The 22,028-nt window shown below is 36.2% G+C and overlaps 2 protein-coding genes across 4 annotated transcripts; one reads left to right on the forward strand and one right to left on the reverse strand.

Annotated features, from left to right (window-relative positions):
• The first annotated feature begins 1,286 nt into the window (after window positions 1-1,286).
• LOC115987189 (protein encore-like) lies at window positions 1,287-7,352 on the forward strand. The gene is made up of 5 exons (XM_031110693.1): window positions 1,287-1,881; window positions 3,266-4,016; window positions 5,148-5,520; window positions 6,455-6,843; window positions 6,988-7,352. Exons 1-4 carry the CDS (start codon window positions 1,578-1,580, stop codon window positions 6,503-6,505), a joined length of 1,479 nt encoding a protein of 492 aa, XP_030966553.1. The 5' UTR covers window positions 1,287-1,577; the 3' UTR covers window positions 6,506-6,843; window positions 6,988-7,352.
• A 737-nt stretch (window positions 7,353-8,089) lies between these two features.
• On the reverse strand, window positions 8,090-16,545 carry LOC115987188 (probable aspartyl aminopeptidase). 3 transcript variants are annotated; one of them, XM_031110689.1, is made up of 10 exons: window positions 16,258-16,545; window positions 16,105-16,180; window positions 15,331-15,466; window positions 14,588-14,860; window positions 13,111-13,255; window positions 12,137-12,376; window positions 11,393-11,525; window positions 10,800-10,981; window positions 10,019-10,131; window positions 8,090-8,896 (listed from the first exon to the last, which is right to left on the reverse strand). In XM_031110689.1, the coding sequence occupies exons 1-10, from the start codon at window positions 16,438-16,440 to the stop codon at window positions 8,788-8,790; spliced, it is 1,590 nt and encodes a 529-aa protein (XP_030966549.1). In that variant the 5' UTR covers window positions 16,441-16,545; the 3' UTR covers window positions 8,090-8,787. The 3 variants fall into 3 exon arrangements, with proteins under 3 accessions (XP_030966549.1, XP_030966550.1, XP_030966551.1); XM_031110690.1 differs by having other exon boundaries at window positions 8,623-8,896; window positions 13,111-13,250; window positions 14,673-14,860; XM_031110691.1 differs by lacking the exon at window positions 16,258-16,545 and having other exon boundaries at window positions 8,623-8,896; window positions 14,588-14,868.
• Window positions 16,546-22,028: the final 5,483 nt, after the last annotated feature.

Consider the following 22,028-nt stretch of genomic DNA (forward strand, 5'->3'; position numbering starts at 1 on the left):
ATATGCTTTATCTCTGTTCCAGAATTGGTGCATGCATTTGTGTCGATCATGTCTAATCTTGTCGATCATTACTAATCTTCCATACGATTGTGGCTTTGGCTTTTCCCCACAATCCACAACAAACTTTTTTTTTTTGGAACTTCCGGAATCACCTACTTTGGTAAGAAGCAAAAAAAAAAAAAAAAAAAAAAAAAAAAAAATCACACATCCTTTTATGTCACGACTTTGAGGTTAGATGGTGAGCTTCGAATAAAAAGTAGGGGTTTAGGTGAAAGTAAAAAAAAAATAGTAGGTCATAATTTGTGATATAAAATAGTTATGATGAAAGGTCTAATTTTAGAATTACTTGAAAAGAAAATCAGTAGGTTAATTGTTAAAAGTTCTTTTGACCTATCAAATTTGTGAGTTTGAAAGTTGTGTGTTCGAGTAATGACAATTATCGAGTTGCATTACATAACCTTGTTCACAAATTTTTATATTTCTCTTGTGATATTAAAACTTTTTAAAAATAATTTATTAACAAACACTATGAGAGCAATAATGAAATCGACTATTTTCTAACTTAAAAGTGTGTCCTTAATTTTCTCAAAAAAAAAAAAAGTGTGTCCTTAAGGCAAATATTTTTTTTCCTGAGATATAATTTTATTATATCCTAATTTAAGTGAACGCGTGTGAAACTCTTTTTTAAAGACTTGAACTTGACATTTACTCTCACATTCTATAAGTACTTGTATTTACTGAGTGATTATCATGTCAAGGGTGCGGGTGAGCAGATAATTATTGATAAACTATTTAAAAATAATTTTAATACCATTTTTATAAAAATATAAAAAAATCATAATTTTTTTTCTTATAAAAAGTTTCTACAAATGCATCTTAAGCTAATCTCAAAAAATATAAAATAATACTTTTATATTCTTGGAGCACAAAAAATGGTATTCTCTTTTTACATATTTATGTTGGGATTACTCACTAAATTCTTGGTAGAATCTATCGTAGATATGAGAAGAAGGTGATCATTTACCCGTAGGCTGATTATATATAAGAGTTTCCCAAAAATATAACTCATTCGAAAGGAGCCCCACCAGCAACAAAAAACCGGGCCCACCCCAAATTCTTTCTTTAAATATCCTTATATCTCGTCTGCACTCTACAATCACCGTACCATATAAAAATCCCCCTCTGACAAAGATAACATCCCCCACACTCCTCACGCGGCCACACCACACCGCGTGTGAAAAGAATACCACGCGCTCACCCACCCAAAGAAAAAAAAAAAAAAAAAAAAAAAAAAAAACACACCATCGTCAAACCCCATCTCTCTGTCTCTCACATTTTTCTGTCTCACGCTAGCTCCAAATCACTCTCTCTGTCTCTCTCTCTAAAAATTCTCAAACCCTAACCCTAGAATTTCTCTCATGACTATCGAACCCTTCGAGAGTCTCACTCTCCGTTCTTCCATGGTTTCTTCGGTCTCATCCAAACCCTAGAAATCCACTCTTTCTTTCTCTTTCTCTCTCTTCAATTTTTTTTTTGGATTTTTTTTTGCCGAAAAAAAAAATTTAGAAGGCGGTGCTATGGAGGGCTCTGTGGAGGACATCGGAGCCCCGGAGTCATGGGAGATCGCCGATTTGGACGAGTCCATGAGCCGCCTCTTGCTCAAGAAAGACTCCTCCAAACCGCTGCCTCAAGAGCTTTGCGATGGCTCAGCTTCAGCTTCAGCTTCTTGCAATTCCTCTTCTACGTCGTCGTCGAATTCGTCGGCTTCGAATTCGGCCGGCGGTGATGGTTGCGGCGGCGAGAAGGTTTCTGAGGATCTCGTCAATCAGGTCGATCAGTTCCTTCGCGAAGCTATACAGAATCCCCGTGAGCGCTTATCAAGTAAGCAAATTTTTTTTTGCGTTTTCATGCGTATTTGCACGTACATGTAAATGTAGAGTTGTTTCCGTATTTGTATTTGTAGACTTTTTGTTCGGCAATTTGGGATATGATATGGTGATAATTCTATTGTTGGTGTAAAATTAATTTCTTTTTGTGTAAATTGGTCTTGTTGTGCATAATTTTGGATTTTGTGTTTTTTTTTTTTTTTTAATAAATTTAAAATCTTTCACAACGATTGAATTGGCAAGCTTTTACTGGTTCTCATTTGTGATGTCTAGGTGTGTTGTTATGGTATCTTGTGTTGTGCTGTTTCGGGGATTATCTAAAGAATTTTGTGCTAATATGATATGTTTCGTAAAAAAGTGAGGTAAGGTGTTGTTTATGGAAACTAAGTATTTTAGGTACTTGCAATGTTTTGTATGTTGTTTGTGTGGTATAATAGAGTCTGTCTGGTTGGTTGATGCTGCTAGTAGTTGTGGTTTTGGTTTTTTGGTCTTCTAATGGTGTGTTTATCTAAAATCAGTACAAGATAGTACTACCACTTGGGATTGTTTGGTTCTACAGCCTTCAAAAGTATGTCAAAGTTATGTGTGAATGTGTTTGTGTGTCTCTGAAAGAGGATAAATTATTAGGTCCACTAGAGGATTGCTGAGGTGGTCCTCCCTGGTCTTCTAAACAATAAAATGCTGCAATTCATGCAAATGTGTTATCACCTGATTTTTATTTTTATTTTTATTTTTTTATAATAATAAATTTCTTGTACTAATTAGGAAGCTGACTCACACATTTGCATAACTGGCATCATTTTATAAGTTGGGAGGACCGCCTTAGCAGTCCTTTCGGGGGACCTAATAATTTCTCCTAAGAGAGAGAGAGAGAGAGAAGCTAATTTAGGCTTTTGATGTTCTTGTAAAACGGTTTGTAGAAAAAGGTCTGACAACCTTTTAGAAATAATGAAGGGTGAAAAACTGTTACGGGAAAGGATGAGAAAATAAGGGACTTCAGCTAGCTATTTTGGAAAGATGAGGAAATCGAAGAATGGTGAATTTAGAGAAGTTGTATTCTCTATTCATGCTTTATATCTTTTGTGCTCTTTTCACTGTGTCTATATGTTTGGTACCATGATTTAAATGTTAACAACTTAAGTTTTTGCATTCATGCATGTCAATATGATCATCATTATGATTGGTGTGTTTTATCATCATCATAGATTTATAGCCATTGCCAAGTTCTTCAAAATTATTGTTGTGATGTCGTTTTGAACATGATGTGTATTTATGTTTTGATCCTTTAGTATTCAAGGATGCTATTCAATGCTCATAATGAGATGCACTGATTTTGCCTTCCATCGTGACACTGATGACTCTTAATTTATTTTGTTCAGTTTTACGGATGGAGCAAGATGTTGAGAGGTTTATTCGTGATCCTACTCAACAACAACTAGAGTTCCAACAACTGCCTACATCCTATTTACGGTTGGCTGCACACCGTGTTGCACAGCACTACTCATTGCAGTCAATGGTTTTATTGGACAATAGTTTGCCTGATGGGACTGGTTCCAGGATTATTGTTCGCAAAACTTCTGATTGTCGGCTTCCTTTGATTCGCCTTGCAGACATTCCTGTAAATTTACCATCAGAAGACGGTGGTGTCGTTAAGGTTGCAATCAAACAGAGGCCACAAAAACGGTCACCAATTATGGGCAATGCAAATTCAAATTCTTTAAAGTCAGGCGGTGCCAAAAGTGTAGAGGAAAGAAAAGAGGAGTATAACAGGGCTCGTGCAAGGATATTTAACTCTAGTATTAATAGTAGTGGACCTAGTGGTGCTGTGGGTGGGAAACCAGAAAATGAACCAAGAGTGCAGGATAGTCCCCAGCATGGCTCTTTGGCAATTCCTAAGATAGAAGAGAAACCTGTTTCAGTAATTGCTGAGGTGAATTCTGGTAGAGTTCTGATTGATTCTTCGACAAGTAGCAGTAGATCAGCTAGAAGTAGGACAGAGAAGGAGCCAATTGGTAGGAGCAAACCAAATAATAATAATAATAATACTAATAATAATAATAATAGAGTGGCTATTTTCAGGGACCGTGAGATTGATCGCAAGGATCCTGATTACGACAGGAGCTATGACAGGTATGCCCATTCAACTTTACTATTGTCCCTGTTGAGCCAATCAGAAGAGGGCTATGTTGTCTTGGCTGGTTTCTGTGAAGTTATTTGTAGAATAGTTGATTACTTATTCTATATTTCTTTAGGAAGGAAAAGATCTTATAGATTAGTTGCCATATTGATATGGCAATTAGGTACAGCAATGAAGCCTCTTTTTTTATTCCTGTTCCTTTGGTGACAAATGTCTTTTTGACTAATTTTTGCCTGCATGGTCCAAACATCTATATACGTGCTATTCAACCTTTTTCTGTCTCCCTAACTTATCTTTGCTATCCATATCGATACTGCATGTTCCAAAAAATTGACCACCTCTTTGTCCTTCCATTATTTTGCTGGTTATGTGGCTGCATAAATGTTAGTTTGATCATCAAACAAGCTTTTCCTAAAGAAGTGCAATTTTTTGAATAATTACTCTTCACTCTTGGACACTTGCCTTTTTATGGCTCTCTCTCTCTCTCTCTCATCCCTTGAAGTTTATATTCTTTTCTATTCCAGTTGCAATTAATCAGATTATTCTTCAATAGTATTTATATTCTTGAATAGTACTTATATGAAAAAAATATTATTTATTATAGTCTTGTGCTGTTAATAACAAGATTGACTGCTGGCTGGAAGTGAGATGGTTGTAACTCGTAGCCCAAATTGTCTGCCAATTTTATTCTATCCTTTTGCTGTTCATGAAAATATTGCCTACTGGCTGGAGGTGATATGATTTTAATCCAAATTGTCAAGCTGCTTATTTTTTGCTTCGTCATATGTATAATCTTTGTTGGGGGCTATTGTATTATCAACATTATAGTTTGAAAATAAAATGAAAATACAGACCTGAATTATTTGGCTGTTTTATATTCTCAAATTGTATATCTTATTCTGATGTACATGATTCTTGTGCATAATTGAGACCCTGATTAGCTGCTAATGAGCTCTGGCTCAAATGGTACTTCCTTCTCCCATAAGAATGAGTTCATAATCCATTGAGTGTGTAATTACCAATATATAAAAAAAAAAAAAAATTGAGACGTTGATCAGCTGAAAATATAGTCTGTTTTAGTTTTGTCAATACCCCAAAAGTTCTCAAAAATTTTTTTTTTCCAGGTATATGCAAAGGTTTGATCCTGGGTTTGGGTTCAATGGAGGACCGTATACCATGCAGCCTATGTACAGCCCTGCGTTGAACTACAACACTGAATTTCCACAACTCGGAGCTACTCATAGGCCTCAGATTTCTACTGAGCACCAGCCTCGGGCACTCCCTCAACATCTACCTGCTCCATGGGCTGGACCATCAACCCCTACAGGTCCCATTGGGTATGGCCATCCAGAGGCCATGATGACTCCTTTCAATCCTAACCACGTTGGTGCTCGTTCCACGTCTGCCATATACCTGCATTCTTCTCAGTACCCTTGTCAGCGCCCTGGAATGCCTTTCATCCACCCTCACGAACAAGTTCACCAACCTTTTTCACAGGTATGACGACTCACAGTGGTTCTTTTTTTCTACTTTTGGTAGAATAGACATTGAATTATCCTCAAACTGGAAGAGGCACCTTTTTTCTTTTGTTTACATCAGACCCTCTCTAATAACACAAATTTGTAGATTTTGATATACCAGTGTTTGGGAATAAGCTTATGCTTTAGATGCTGGTAGGGTTCTTTGTATTGGTTTAAAAAAAAAAAAAAAAACCTGAGGAAGTTGGGGACAACCTCAAAGTAAAACTTCTATGGGAAAATATCTCAGAAATGCAAGCCTAGCCTGTTTAAGTAGAGCAGAATTTACTGTATTGCTCCCATTGAAGTGTTGGTTGCCATCGTAATGGATATATATATGGATCGTTGTTCCTCATGGTTTGATGTGGTGTATTTGGAAGGAAAGAAATAGGAGGTGCTTTGAAGACAGTGAGCAGTCTATGCCTGATCTCAAGCTTTTATTTTTTAGAACCTTATTGGACTGGTTATCAGTGTGGAGAAAACAACCCTTTTCTTCAATTTTGAATTTACTTGATTTATGTAATTTTTGTATTTGATCTGTACACCCCTATATACTCCTTGTGTACTTGGGTGTCTCTTTTTTGATATCAATAAATCTTTATTACTTATCAAAAAAAAAATTGAAGTGTTAGCCACATGGTTCAAAGTTGATATTTTGGTTAATTTTTCTATCTCTTTGCATCTCTCAATAGAAACATAACCACTAAAAATTGATTTTACATTAATGTATATTTAAATAAAAAGAAACATATGAATTTCAAAAGGAAATGTTTCTCGATGATAGACTATATTTCTTAGAAGGTGAATTTTCTTGTCTGATATATTTCCTACATATTTTGGTTGTTTTGCCTAGTTCCCTTTCTCGTTTTGGAATTTAATAAATAACTCTATTTACTGATTTAATACTTGTGCAGTCTCATCAACAGCAACCTGATGCAAGTTTTGGATTAGCCCGGCCCCGATGAGGGGCATGGGCCATGCCTGCACGCTGCCAGCTGGAACTCGATCTTGATATGATGAGGAGCTGCTACAGTTGCATATATTATCTCAGCTGGCAGGAGTGCAGGCATAGAGGACCGGGTTGGACTGGAGTGGAGGTATCAATTTTATGGACACCGACCTTTTGTCCATTCCACCACCTGGGTTTTGATGGAAGCTTTTTCATCTTTGACGAATGATGAAGAAGCTCACTGGATTATGGCAATTCCTACTTATTTAGTTCTCTAAGAACCGTGTTTTGCCACCGATGAAGAATGAGAAAATTTACCAGAGCTGGGAAAGTAATTAATCAGCTTGGATGAAGGTCAGCTTTTCAGAACCAATCAAGCTCTAGTTTTAGCTGATGCAGATTTCTTTTCCCTTTATCACATATTCTATTTATCGAATAAATAATAATTGCATCATGTTTTGCTCAATGCTAATGCATGTGTTTTCTTCTTGGCTACAGCACCTTAAAAAAATCCAAAACACCATGCTATACGGAAATTAGCAGGTACTTGTATTTGGCTTTGCAGAAGCTTTGGTGCGCATCTGGCTTTTGATTTGTGGAAGCTCTGATCATCACTTGCTATGCTTTATTACTGGAACACGTGCTGCAGAAATAATAAAGCAAACAGCATTCTGTACCATATTAGGCTTTTGGATCTGTAATTGTATCTTTAGGTTATGAAATTGATTGAATATATCACTTGTATCGGCTCTTGAATATGAAAATATTTGGTAGTTGTGATTATCTAAATTTTATTTATTTTATGGGCATATCTCCATAGCAACTATGGGCACATACTGAAGTTGCTTACAGTGGCATTGTTTCCCTTGAGCTTGTTACTTTGTCCTTAATAGTTAGTTCCTTGCACTGTTCCTACACTAGCGTCAAGCTATCAGCAGTGATATGAAAACGTCCCTAGGAGCTATAAATGAAAGATGTTTTAAAACAAAGTATGTAAAAACAGGTCAAATAATTTAAAAAACGAAAACAATAATCTCCCACGTTGCTGTTATCAGTATCACATGAACATCAAGTGTTCACCTCTCTTTTCAACTGCCCTCCCATTCCAAGTATAAACTGCCCAATGCATGCATGTCTATGCCTGTTTTGCTAAGCAGTGAAAATTTGCTACCGACTTGTTAAAACTGTGAGATAAAAAAGTGATTTTAAGCAAAGCTTAGCCTAGCCGCACCAGACTTGTTTCTCTCCCAAAAGTCTCCTTGTTCCCTAAGCATCTCTCTTTTTGTTTTGTTGCTTTTACTAGTCTACAACGCAAGCCACTCTTACGTCCAGTCGCGAAATGCTCTCACCGACTTTACGTGCACCACTCTTAACACCTTGATAAAGGTATTCTTTTCTTGAAAATGCTAATGATGCCCACCTCTCCCTACAGTTAAAGTCTTGTATAATCAAGTCCCTTCTTCATGAAAAAAGCAGACAAGGGGGCTTTGCTGGGACACTTTGTTAATCGCAAGTAAATTGTGTGATGTTGGTCATGCTTGTTTTCTGTGTTTTATACTCACTCCCACCAGATACTTATATCTCGAACCAAACCATATACTTTCAGCAATGCCCTTTTTCATTCCTCTAGACTGAAGAACACAAGGTTTGTTTCATGTCAATCGTTTCTATCTTTCGAACATTGTTGGGTCACGTACACATGCACACATGATGAGACATTTCACATTTAGGAAAACAACATACTCATTATAAATAAATAAAAAATCAACCCAGTTTGCCACCCTAATCCTACAAATATTTGGCTTTCTTACTTGAGTGTTATAATTTCAGGGCCAATACAACTCGTTCCAAATGGAGAGACTGAACTCACAGCTATATTTGCAGAACTGTCACATAATCCAGCAAAATGAGAGGCTAAGGAAGAAAGCTCAACAGCTAAACCAGGAGAATCAGGCTTTGTTGTCTGAACTGAAGAAGAAACTCCCTAAAGCAAACACAAATACCAATCCTGACCACAATATCGGCTCCAGTTCTGCACCAGATCCAGTTAGTTCCAGCAAACCTTGATCATATGATTACAGTTTCCTTTTCAATCTCCTATGTGCAAATCATGGGTACAAGTAGCATAGCACCTTTGATTTTTATTTCTTGAACCTCGCTACATTTCCGGTTTCTGACATCTCTTTATTAGAGAATGGGAAAAAAAAGGTAATTTTATGAACTACAGATTTGTTTGATGAGGAAATGAATACAATCCTCTCTCAATGAGCATATAATAATCTCAAGTGTAAATCAAATCTAAAAATCCACTTGCAGCTTCTTGTCTATGCTTGAAAAAGTTTGGTAGAATGCCTTGAAATGCTTGTAAGCAATGTCTACGTCTTCCTTCCCACATATCTCCCTCACACTGCATTGAATTAACAGCACCAAACCAATCAAATGCTATGCTAACTGGAAGAAGAAAAGGACAGGAACAACAATTTACCTTTTATCTAGCATGAGGTCCTAATAACAATGAACTCCATACATATTTTCTAGTAATGAGAATGATGGAACTGTTGTGAAATCTGAAGACCTAATTTCTTAGATGTACTGGAGCCCGTAGAATCACTATATCATGGCATGGATATGACTTGGTCCCCCCCAACCAAAAAATAAAAAATCATCTCTTCTGGATTGTGGTTATAGGCCACAATTCAAGAAGTCAAGAACAAACAGAGAGTGCAAAGACCGGAACCAGACCTGTTGAAATGCCCATAGAATACAATCTTGAATTGGCTATAGCTAATTGGTAGTCTGTTTAAGAACTCAAATAAATGCTCTATCTAACACATGAATTTAGATTAAATCCATAACTTTTGTTTTTCTTGATAAGTATGAAGTCTATAATTTTTCTCACATGGTTCTTAAAAGTAACAAACTTTACCAGGTGGATTTTACCTGGATGAATACAATTATTTGTCGAAACACCAAATTTCATTGGAATTTGGAAGGAGCAATCTGTGTCCCAACATCTGAAATTATTATTTTCAGTTATATATATATTTATAGGTGTTGTCAGTTATATATTTACTCAAGCTTTTTCCCTTGCCAATTTGAAAAGATTAAACCTTTACAGATCTAGTTAAATTCATTAATTTAAACAATTGATTCTTTATATCAATTTTAACTTTTCCATTGCAGCTAATTGAGTATCTGCATTGGAAGCAAAGAAAGCGCTGGTAAAATATTCTAGCTTGAACTCAATGTTCAATAACTAAAGCAAATCCAAAAGGATCATTTCTAACAAGAGCAAGTATATCTGAGAATATATATATATATATATATATATCCTGTGAACAATTTGTTATCCTAACTTTTCTCTCTTGAGACCATAAGGGTATGCTTGGAATGGAGGGAGGAGAGGGGGAAGTAGGCAGGGATAATACTAAGGTTGGTTTTTCTTTTGGTGATTTAAAAAAATAATAATAAATCTGATTGAGTTGAAGGAAAGTATCATAGAAATTGGAAAAAGAAAATAATATGCTACCTGTGCATTGAAAGTTGAGCAATGCCACAATCAACTGTACGGATGCCAACTCCTGAAGCAAGAATTGGACCTATGGTGGAACCACATCCCATATCGTTTCTCACCACAAATTCCTATGCAGAGGCAAACCAGATATATAAAAAAAAAAAAAATTATATTCCACCGTCACAAGATAGACACAAGAATGAAAACTAGAAATATGCTAGTATATAACCTATTTCTAAATGTTCTTCATTATGGATAACATGCCAATCAAGTTATTACCTTACCATGTAAAATTCTAAACATTCATTCCAGAAGGAGAAGGCCTTGAAGAGTAATTAGATGTTTAGGGTTATAACAGGGGAACTACGATGATATTCCAATAACTACTTAGTACAGACTGATTGTTAAAGTTAATTGGCCAAGGTGCAGACTGAATCTAAGAACCCAAGCTGGACCTAAACACGTTGTTCTTGGGTGGGGTTGAAATCATACACACGCAGACACAAAAGGTACTTTCAATTTAATGGTTCATTCAGATAGAGTTATTTAAGGAAACTGATTTGGATTTCAAATTTCAATTTAAATGACTTAATAGCGATTAAATATATATATATATATATATATATTTTCTAATAGATGAATTTATGCTTTATTAATGTGGGTTCCAAATTTCTAGCAATAAGATGTCATTTCAAATCCATAACATCACAAGCATTTTTTTTTTGGAGCAACATCTCCAAAACTCAAATTATCTTGTGTAGTTGAATTGGATAGACCCTACATAAATCACCATTACCTGAGTTAGAAGATTATGAATTTTGCCAATTTCTTTAAACAGGAAAGCCGTGACTCCACTAGTGGCATAGCGCTGGTTTGCATTATGCTTGATAACAAGCCCCTTTTGCAGTTCTGGCCGATGGTGTTCTTCATGCTTATCCATGAAATTTGGGTGAACTCCATGAGCCATGTCTGCAGACACTATAAAGAGAGAACATCCAGAAAAATACTTCAGAAATTCTGGGTGCTCCAAAGTAAAATACTGACAAAATACAAGCTAAACAAAAATTTGGAATGTATATGTATAAGTTAGTCATAAGTCCATGGTATTTATATGATAGTCTGTTATGTCATGAATCATGATAAAGATTTGAAACCAGCAAGTCCAATGCCTAGAATGAAAGAAATGACTAGGGTTGGGGCTGGGATTCTAATGATGTTTCTTAAAAGCTAACCATGCTTCATAGGATTATCCCTGTCGTATCAGCATTTGCTAATGCAGTGAACTTAATTCAACATAATAAGTGAATATAGGTACAACATACATAATGACAGAAGAATCACGAAGGGTCCAGCTGGCCCCAAAGTCAAAATTGTATATTGGATACGCACCAAGAAATGAGTGACGAATTGCACGCTCAAAAGCACCTTCACCAATATATTCATTAGCTAAGCAACTAACTATGCGCCTCATAGCCTGAAACATCGTTGGTGCACCAGCTCCCTGGACTGAATCTGAACCCACCTAAAGAGAGAGTTAGAACAACATTTGTTATCTGGCTAACATTGCAAGAGCAAATGCAAATACAAGATTACCAACATTTACAAATGTATGAGTATTAAGAATAGGCCTAGTAGAACTAGAAACTAACAATGATGAAAGCCATCTGATTCTGACAATCAAATGTATTAAAATATATGTTGTCTGAAAGCCACTCGCCTCCTTAAATATTGAAAAAAAATATAAATCACCAAATATAAAATATTTTAAACATTGTTATCAAAACATTTATTTTAAACATGCATTTTTGATCCTTCTACTTCCCATATCCAATAATGATAGAGTTGGTAGTAAAATATGACCAATAAATAGAAACTAGCTCCCATTTCAATAAATCCCAATTTTTTTGGAGTTGGCTATGGATTATTGACAAATTAGTTCAGATTGGTCACATGCAGGACATCTTATATAATATGGGCATGGAAATTTTACAGGCTGGGGGTTTAAAGAAGTTCAAATCGGAAAGGTACTTCAAAAAAAATGGCATTAAATCATTGCTGTTATTATGATAAGTGTACAAGATAGATATATAAATCCAATCTATGTGAACTTAAATATCTGTTTAAGATGATTACCTCTTCATTATCAAATAAAGCAACCATCCGAATTGCATGCTCACTTGATAAATCACCAGATGATTTACATGAATCGATAAGAGCTCGTAATGCACAATAACTTGAAGCAAGATTATCTAATCTTCCAGAAAAAATAAATTCATTGTTTCCACCTCCAAGGCAGCTAGGTTGGGTATCACAAACATTTAATTCAATGCTCATTATGTCATCAACGTCACAATTCAGCTCATCTGACAAAACCTGAGAATTGAAGTTATAGATTAATTTCAAGAATGATGTACTAATGCCTACAACTACTTCATAGAAATGCATATAGTGCAACATTACTTAAAAGAGTTATTTCAACAAATAGGTAAATACGATTTTATATACATGTAAAAATAATTGTATAAAAATCTATAACAACAGTTTATTAACGCTATAGTAATGCATGTTTCAAAAACAGTAGTGATAGTACTAGCGATTTGTGAATGTAAATCTCAATAAACTACAAAAATTAAATTCATCTCACATTATCCTAAACAATTCAAATGGATTTCTTTTGTTTATGAGATTAAAAATTCTAACAATTTGAATTATGTGAAATGATATGGTTTGAACTTTTTACTTTTACATGGAAAGATCAAGGTCAATCCAAATGAAAACCACAAGCAATAGGTTTCTTACACTATTCTCTTAAAAAATACCCCCTCCATCCCAATTTAAAGGTCTTGCTTTCATTTTTGGGACATCAGAAATATGTACCCACTTTCTAATAGTAAAATTTCTTAACTTACCATTTTATTTATTTAATGAGCAAGATTCTTATTAAAAACCATGCCACTTCTAATATAAAGTACGGTATTTTAAGATGATCACTATAGTTTTACAAATTATTAATAATCATTTCATTTCAAACCATGACAATTACATTTTTTTGGATAGAGTATCTTAGATTATTTCCCAACTAACCAAAGAAAAAACAGATGAGATACCTGCATAAACAGTGGATGATGAGCAGCTTTTGAGGAAGATGTACTCTTCTCTTTTGACTCCAATGAAGTTTCCTCTAGTTTTGTCGAAAGTAATGGAATCAGATGACTCTCCAGATTTGGTTTAAATCCATCCTTATTCACTGTGCTAAACAACCCAAAAATCAAAATCAAAAAGAAAGAAAGAAACCCATACAATAATCTGAGTGATTATGTGCCTTTACTGCAGGTCCATCAAACAAATAACAAACTACTTCCAAAGGAAAGGATAAGAAACTGTTTTAAACTTTAAAATGTTTCAGTAATGGTAACTCAAAAGCACATTGCTTTGATCAAGACTCATAAAGCACACCAAAATTTACATGGGAATTCACTTTACATATAAAACTCAAATCAAAATTCCCTAAAGGTAACTCATATGCCCATTCACATAGACTTGCTTGAGTTTTATATTTGCATGTGCATGTGAATAGTATTTTAAGATATGTTTGGTTGTACTTCCATTTCTTAACCTTAATAATTCTATTAATAATCAACAATGTATAAGCAAACCCTTGTCTCACTCTATCGTCAATTTATAAAATACCTTCCTTTCCTCTCCTTCCCACCCTACAACCAAAGGGAAGATGACTTATTCCTATCTCTTAACAAACTATTTAGTAAAACATCTAAACAAAGGAAAAGATTGCTATTTCTTCCCCTCTTTGAAGAGAAAAACTCTAGACATTGCAATTTCATGTCATGGGTGAGCATATAAGTAAACAGGAGAAATTTGACGTTAAACTTCCTCACCCCCCCCCCCCTCCTTTATTTGACAGTGAGGATCCATAGCCAACCCCAATAATTTTGGGACTAGGCTTCGCTGTTGTTATTGTTGATGTCACATGTAGTTCATGAGATTAGAACCCAAAACCTCTCACCTACCACCCATACCACTTATAGGGAGTGTTTGGTTAGAGTTTTAACAAAGTATTCTTAAAAACTTCAAACACTGTTATCGAGATTGAAATAAAAAGTTGTTTGTTGTTCTCAAAGTATAAAGTTCTCCGCCCCTCAATCCCAAACTTCTTTTTTTGATAAGTCCCCCAATCCCTTTCAAAATCGAAAAGGGAAAAAAAGACAAAAACTTACCTAATTATTAGTCATCTATTTCCTTAGTAATCATCTATGTTTCTCTACTGGCTACCCTCTAGAAACTAAACTCCCCTTTTAGACCAGACAGTCAAGTTGAGTTTCACATGAGAATGCCCCAAAAATGCAGCAAAAGATGGGTCCTTTCACTTTGTATGCATGTGAAGTGAACAACCATAATTCACTTCAATGGAACCATAACCTATGAAAACATGAACTCTCATTTTCATATATCAACACATCAATATACAAATAACTTCTATAGAGCAATCATTCATTTTTTTAAGTTACTAAACACTAATGCGATGAAATAGTGGAGAAAATAAAATTTAAGGAAGCAGTGGCTAACTGGTCAAGATGAATTGCCAATGTTGGTACCCGTAACAGAGGCCTTTTTATTTTGACAAGCTTGTGCATAAAAGAACCATCGCTACCTCTCACTATCACTCTTCCTGCAACACTTAAGTCTCTATCAAACCAGGTATGCCATAAACCACTGCCATAGGTCTGCACATTGACCATTAGATAACCAGACTTGGATGATGCAGATTTTGGCTTTAGTTTTAGACATGGGCTGTCTGTATGCGCAGCAATCACGTGAAAGCCATTACCAACAGTGTACCTACAAAACTAAGAGAAACCTTTGATTAAACAATTGCCAGTAAACCTATGAAGGATAAAGGGATCGATATAATGAAGAAAACATAGAAAAATTTCAGTGTTTATACAACCTTGAAAGAAAAAATGGGAAAGACAACCATTTATGGAATCAAATAAGAAAACAACAAGCAATAGAAACAGATAAACTTCTTAATAAAGGAAAGCCTATGAAAAAATCTTAATTTCAAAAGATAAGTAGCTTAAGGAAAAACTTGCTGACAAATTATGCAACAAGAAAATGAGGACCATATAGAGATGCCAATCCAAAATTAGCAGTGATCACAGTAACAACAAACTTTGCCCTGGGTATTCAGTCTCACATTATGCAAGGTCAGATTCAATGCAGATTGAATTGCTAATGAAGCCTGCCTTGTAATCCTTTTTTCAAGTACCAAGTTTTCAAATTTTAGGACATAGAGTTATTCCACTCACTTTTCTCCAATGGCAAAAGCAACTAAGGAAGACATATTTCGTGTAAAGAAGTATCGTCCGCCAGGCTTTAGGTCCCATTCATCATTCTCATTTAGCAAATGAAAACCAGCAGCAATCAGTTGTCGTTTTGCTTCAGCTGCAGGGAAGTAAAAGTAAATAGAAAATTTAAGACCGTGTACCTGATCACCAGAAAAATCAAACTAGAGCTAATGTTGCATTTCCTTCCTCATGACATATGGATAGTTTACCACAGCAGTGAGATTTAATGAAGTAGTAATTAAAATATAATTGTAAGATGAATTCAGGATGATAAATTTCAAATGAATTTAGCATAACCTTTTAAAGTGACCATAAAAGGACAATATTACATGTTTCCTCTATAAATTAGCATACAGCAATTTCTGTCTATATAATCATGATACAAAGTTGACGGCCAGCATAAAATCTAGTCACTCTATTATGAATTGATCCAATACGGATACTCGTTGGGACAAAGGCTTTGCTGTTGTTTTATATTCATGATAAGAAGTTGATGACATACATACAGTTACACCTATCCATTCTTTCATGCATTGTTTTGTTTTTAAACAACTGTGAAACACTTAATTTCACATCAAAACCTGCACTAAGCATTTCTTAAAAATTACATTAAAAAAAGTGAAGTTCAATTTAAAAAAATATAACAACCTGAAAACTCAATCTGAAACTTTCCTATCCTGAAAAGAATTCAACTTTCTAATTAACCAAACAGAGACTTGTTATATAAAGAAGTACCAGTAGCATGGAAGTGGGTCCAGGACTCATTGAGGTAGTCAAGAAGATCCCCCACAATAGACCCTTTTGATCCAACCTGAAAACTCAGCAAAATAATTTAGCTTTAAGGCATTGGAAAATGAAGTACATACAAATAGATTATAGAAGATAGACCTCAGGGATTGGATCAGAGTTGGAGCAAAGTGGAAGAGTGGTGGAGAATTTGCGAGGACGAGTGGCATAGTGGAGATTGGGAGGGATAAAGTTGAAGTTGAAGTTGAAGGAGTGAGGAAATGTGCAGGGTTTGAAGATCGGAAATGGGTGGTGGAGGAGTTGCAGCCGAGTTATCGCCGCCATTTATATATGTCAGTGTGTGTGTGTGTGTTTGTGTCAGTGAATGACCGTGCGTGCTTTCTCTGTTTCAATCAATCCATTTGCTCCAAAACGTTGTTGAAAATGTTGTCTCTCATTATCTATCAATGTTGTTGAAAATGTTCTATAATAAATATTAAATAATAATTTTAATTCTTTAAAAAAAATTAATATCAATAAAAAAAAGGCAACATAAAATATAAACACAATCAAAATAAAATCATTGAAAATTATCTAATAATTACAATAAAAAAAGTATAATACCAACAAAAAAAACTATCAACTAAAATTATTCACAGTCAAAAAAAAAAAAAAAAATTATTGAAAGATTTTGAGTTTGTAAAAGGAATAATGAGACCAACATAAATAAAAATTTTCCCCCATTCGAGTCATGTTCATAGGTATTTCTATTCATTTAAACTTTTATAACTAAAAATAATAATAATAATAAATTTATTTAAAAAAAAAGGCTTGGACAAGCAAGTTTAGAATTGACTAGGATCCTCCAAAGGTTCATAAGTAACTCTATCTCAAAGTTTCTAAAATACATTCTTTCTAAGAATAATGGAATCATTGGAATGGATTTTACAACATTATTAATATTAAAATTTAAGTTTCCGCTTGCTTCAGCATCAAATATTTTTTAACATAAATGACTTAGATTGAAAACTTTTTTAAATAAAACTTTTTTTGTGTATATGTTTTGGTAGAGTTTCTAAAAATACTTAAGATTTTTTTTTTTTTCAAATTTGGCTTTGTATGAAATGAAATATTTCCCTTTAATATGGAAAAAAAAAAAAAAAAATTTGTTCACAACATGAAATAATTGATGCATGATTGTAAATCTCACCAACACTAAATCAAATCGATTTTTGCAAATAAAAAATTACTACCTTGACACTTTTAATGCTACAAATTCTAAGCCAATATAAAATATTACAAGCAAATTACCTTTAATCACTTGAAGAAGATTAATAAAAATAATCAAATCAGCAATGAGAGAGGAACCAACAAATGATGAGAATGAGAAACTAGTTGGTGGATTCTGTTGAATATAGTGGCAACAATAATAGTATTAGGAAGAAGGGTGATAGGTGAGTCCATAGTTATCACAACCTAGAATCTCATCAGAAGTGGGTGATACGTTAAGATACTTACAAGAAAATTGTGTTACACTTTCATTCCATGTTAAGTTTCATTTTTTAAGATTCAGTAATGTAATTTTAATTAATTAAAAATACACTTTCATTCCATGAGAAAAAAACCACATGATTGAATTTTAAGAGAGGAATCTAAGGAACATCACCTAAATATTATAACTAAATTTTGTCCAAAACATCTTACATTTCAGTTGCCTTCTTTTCCTAATCAAACTTAAATTCTCAAATGCTTGAAAATATTATATCAAAACAAATAGGACCTTACAATTACCATTTTTGTATAATTTTGTAATAAAATTTAATTAATTTATTTGTTTCACAATGGATAAATAAAATTTTGCTAATTCTAACCTTTTTTTTAATCAAAATAAAATTAAAAAATTTCTACCTTTAAAAAAATAATTGTGGGGCCTGAAAATTGGAATCCCGGCCCACTTCACATTAAGGGCCCAAAGCCCAGGCCGAGGAGCCCTATCTTCAAGGACACACAATAAAAACTCCTTGAAAGGCCCAAGGATGTGGCCGAGGACGACTCTATGCCCGACATCTCGCAAAACGCCCAAAGGAAAGGACAGATTCAGCACAGGAGCAGCACAGGGGAAAAGGCTACCAACACCTTAATGTGGAGCCCATCGCCTGACAAACCCATACTCACACCCTGCTATCCAGCTCTTCCCTAACCACTCCGACGTGAGGGTTGATAAGACGAGTAACCACCCCAAGTAAGGAGAAACTAACACGTATCTGAGGAACGGGAGAAAATACCAATATAAAAGGAGGGAGGCTGGCAGACACTACTACCAATGGGGAAGGATGAGACGCTACTCGGACTAAGTCCGAGGAGACGGACCTTTCAAACCCCATCCATGTAAGATAGGATCCTTCAGGCCAAATTCATCTACGCATGGGTCTCCATGAAAACCTGGATCAAACCATCGCCCAGCGCCCAATGTCATGCCTTTCCAAACCCACTCTCTACAATCATATTGTTTGGGCCCTTTACATGCGAGCCCAACGCCATCCTTGGGTCGTGAAAATCGTGTCCTTACAATTGGCGCCGTCTGTGGGAAGGCTTGCGCGTTGGCGCGGGTGGCGGTGGAGTCAACTCTCTAGCAAGTAGAGGTTCGTGAGGTTTCCTATGTCTCCGGCGACATACAGCTGTTGCTCCGACATAAACTTCTGCTAGGGGCTACGCCTTGCAGTGCCAAGGGCGCGGGCATCTCTAGGGGCTTCCGGCCTCAAGCCAACTCTCCCCGCTCTGGTATAAGGGCTTATGATCGAAAAATAAACCAAGTTTTGGACAGAACCAAGGCCTTGTATGGTCCTCGGACTCAAGCCTATGGGGAAACCAAGTACAAAAAAGAAATCTTACAAGTTTTGGACAGAACCAAGGCCTTGTATGGTCCTCGGACTCAAGCCTATGGGGAAACCAAGTACAAAAAAGGAATCTTACAAGTTTTGGACAGAACCAAGGTCTTGTATGGTCCTCGGACTCAAGCCTATGGGGAAACCAAGTACAAGAAAGAAATCTTACAAGTTTTGGACAGAACCAAGGCCTTGTATGGTCCTCGGACTCAAGCCTATGGGGAAACCAAGTACAAGAAAGAAATCTTACAAGTTTTGGACAGAACCAAGGCCTTGTATGGTCCTCGGACTCAAGCCTATGGGGAAACCAAGTACTTGAAAGAAAAACTATGTTACATGAATCTTAAAATCCATCCGAGAAGAACTCCCCGTTAACAGTTGGGTTAATCCCTATGCTAAACGGATTCCCCAGTCTACCCTCGGATCCTTAGTACCAAAGGGATTAGTGCAACATAGAGCAATATGTTACCAAAAACACGATTGAAGTCCCTCACTGCTCGGCTACCCTCTCGGATGAATTATTTAGAAGTTTATCGTTCTCGGACATTTGTCTAGCATGCATCGCACAGCGCTTGGCCATTATCCCGGTTAGTTCCAAGAGTTTAATTTATTGAGGATTGCCATTGTTATACTTAATAGTGTCCGTAGGTTTAAACTAGTAGGAATCTGTATTAAGGCATTTGTCTGCTCCGAGTATCATTAAAGGCAAACTTATATTTAACATTCATGCACAAAGTAGATGTTGCAGGAAAGAAAAGTATTTAGAAAGAAATAAACTCATTTTTTATTAAGACAAAGGAATAGTACAGTATACAATGAAAAGCTGAAACAAGCTTACATTACAACTAACTACGTAAGTAAAAAGAAAAAATACAAGAGGGTAAAGATAGAGCCGAAGGAGAAGCACAGAGGAGAGGTTGGCTGCAGTGCCAAGGTGTTGAGTAAGAGTACCATTCCTCAATACTTTTACATGCCCATAGCTCAGGCAGCAAAAGAACCCGACGAGGGGCCTGCAGTGTTGAAAAAAAGGTGCAGAGAGCACCTGGCTTCGGGCTGGCGCCGCTGAAGAAAAGGTGCAGGGAACCCAACTTGAGGCCTACACCATTGAAGAAAAGGTGTAGGGAGCTGGAAGTTGAGGAGCCCCCGTAAAAATTTGCCTGCTACAAGGCAAACGGCGTTGATGGCGGAAATTCCTTCTTTTGACATACCAAAAATCTGGCATGACCAGAACCTGCTTCGGATTTTGACTAAAAGAGGGAGGAATACCATCTTCCTCCTGTCAAAACGGGGGACTGGCTTGAATCTGTGCCATCCTTGTCCGTACCATATCACCTTGAGAATTCGGTGCCTCTGAAGCGCGCGAAGACCTTTCATCCCCATCCACGCTTCAAACACCTTATTTTGAGGCAAAAAGGGCACCAGAAATGGAGATCGCGGATATGGAAGAAGTATGATTCTGAAGGGAACATGAGAGTTCATGTGTAAGGGGAGTGACCCCTACCCTATTTATACACAGAAGCGAACCGATGACATTTAATTCATGCAAGTTTCCAAGGAATGCTACAGACAAAGCCAACTCGGCTCAATTTCCAACTTCATCCTCAGCCGTAGGATCTGAAGATCCTCGTGAAGGCACGCCTCGAGTACCGAAATATCAGAGGACTCTGCGGGAATGAAAAATAAAGGAGCGTCCCCTGTTTTGACACGACTCCCATGTAAATGGAAAAACGTAAAAAGTAATAGAGTAAAGGATGTGAGCAAGTCACGAGGTGGGCTCAGCATCACCAAAACCCTCATTCCCAACTAAAAGTCGGGAAGCAAGATTTTGAGGGGCTATTGTGGGGCCTGAAAATTGGAATCCCGGCCCACTTCACATTAAGGGCCCAAAGCCTAGGCCGAGGAGCCCTATCTTCAGGGACACACAATAAAAGCTCCTTGAAAGGCCCAAGGATGTGGCCGAGGACGACTCTATGCCCGACATCTCGCAAAACGCCCAAAGGAAAGGACAGATTCAGCACAGGGGAAAAGGCTGCCAACACCTTAATGTGGAGCCCATCGCTTGACAAATCCATACTCACACCCTGCTATCCAGCTCTTCCCCAACCACTCCGACGTGAGGGTTGATAAGACGAGTAACCACCCCAAGTAAGGAGAAACTGACACGTATCTGAGGAACGAGAGAAAATACCAATATAAAAGGAGGGGGGATGCCCAAAAGGAGAGAGGCTGGCAGACACTGCTACCAATGGGGAAGGATGAGACGCTACTCGGACTAAGTCCGAGGAGACGGACCTTTCAAACCCCATCCATGTAAGATAGGATCCTTCAGGCCAAATTAATCTACGCATGGGTCTCCATGAAAACCTGGATCAAACCATCGCCCAGCGCCTAATGTCATGCCTTTCCAAACCCACTCTCTACAATCATATTGTTTGGGCCATTTACACGCGAGCCCAACGCCATCCTTGGGTCGTGAAAATCGTGTCCTTACAATAATAAATACTAAAATTTTGCTAAAAATTAACTTAGAATTTCTAGATATATCCCACTCTGTACATATCAATCTTTCACTAGGCACACGCTCAAAGCTAGTGCATGAAGTGAAATCTCTTGAGAAATTATATTTTACCTCTTTGAATTATATTTTAAATTATACTTTGCACCCTAAACTTTTAGAATAAATGAATTTTTTTTCTAAATAACAATAAATATTAAAAAATTTAGTTAATTGTCACATTTCAAAACAATTTTGAAAACTAGCATCTCGAGTGTCTAAAACTCGAGTTCCAAGATAAAAATCGAGTTTTTAAGTCTCGATTTGTAAGTGGATTAGTCTAAAGTGGAAAAAAATTAAGCTGAAAATCGAGTTTTAAAGACTCGATTTCCATAAATTGAATAAAAACGCCGCTATAGGTCTATAAAACGTCACTATAGGGCTTAAAAACGCCACTATAGGACTCCATAAATCTGTTCTTATGTAAAAAAATTTTCTAGGAAAACGCCGCTATAGGGCTTAAAAACGTCACTGAAAGGCTTAAAAACGCCACT

The sequence above is a fragment of the Quercus lobata genome, chromosome 4 (genome assembly GCF_001633185.2).
Source record: "Quercus lobata isolate SW786 chromosome 4, ValleyOak3.0 Primary Assembly, whole genome shotgun sequence".
In the NCBI taxonomy this organism is placed as follows: domain Eukaryota; kingdom Viridiplantae; phylum Streptophyta; class Magnoliopsida; order Fagales; family Fagaceae; genus Quercus; species Quercus lobata.

Excerpts from the sequence above, each read along its gene's own strand:
- LOC115987188 (XM_031110689.1), bottom strand. The coding sequence starts at position 16,440 with ATGGCGGCGATAACTCGGCTGCAACTCCTCCACCACCCATTTCCGATC. Across the intron at positions 10,982-11,392 it reads AATTCGTCACTCATTTCTTG|TGTCTGCAGACATGGCTCAT; the intron begins GTGCGTATCCAA and ends CTCTCTTTATAG. Across the intron at positions 10,132-10,799 it reads TTCATAATCTTCTAACTCAG|GAATTTGTGGTGAGAAACGA; the intron begins GTAATGGTGATT and ends GCCTCTGCATAG.
- LOC115987189 (XM_031110693.1), top strand. The coding sequence starts at position 1,578 with ATGGAGGGCTCTGTGGAGGACATCGGAGCCCCGGAGTCATGGGAGATC. Across the intron at positions 1,882-3,265 it reads TCCCCGTGAGCGCTTATCAA|TTTTACGGATGGAGCAAGAT; the intron begins GTAAGCAAATTT and ends TATTTTGTTCAG. Across the intron at positions 5,521-6,454 it reads TTCACCAACCTTTTTCACAG|TCTCATCAACAGCAACCTGA; the intron begins GTATGACGACTC and ends ATACTTGTGCAG.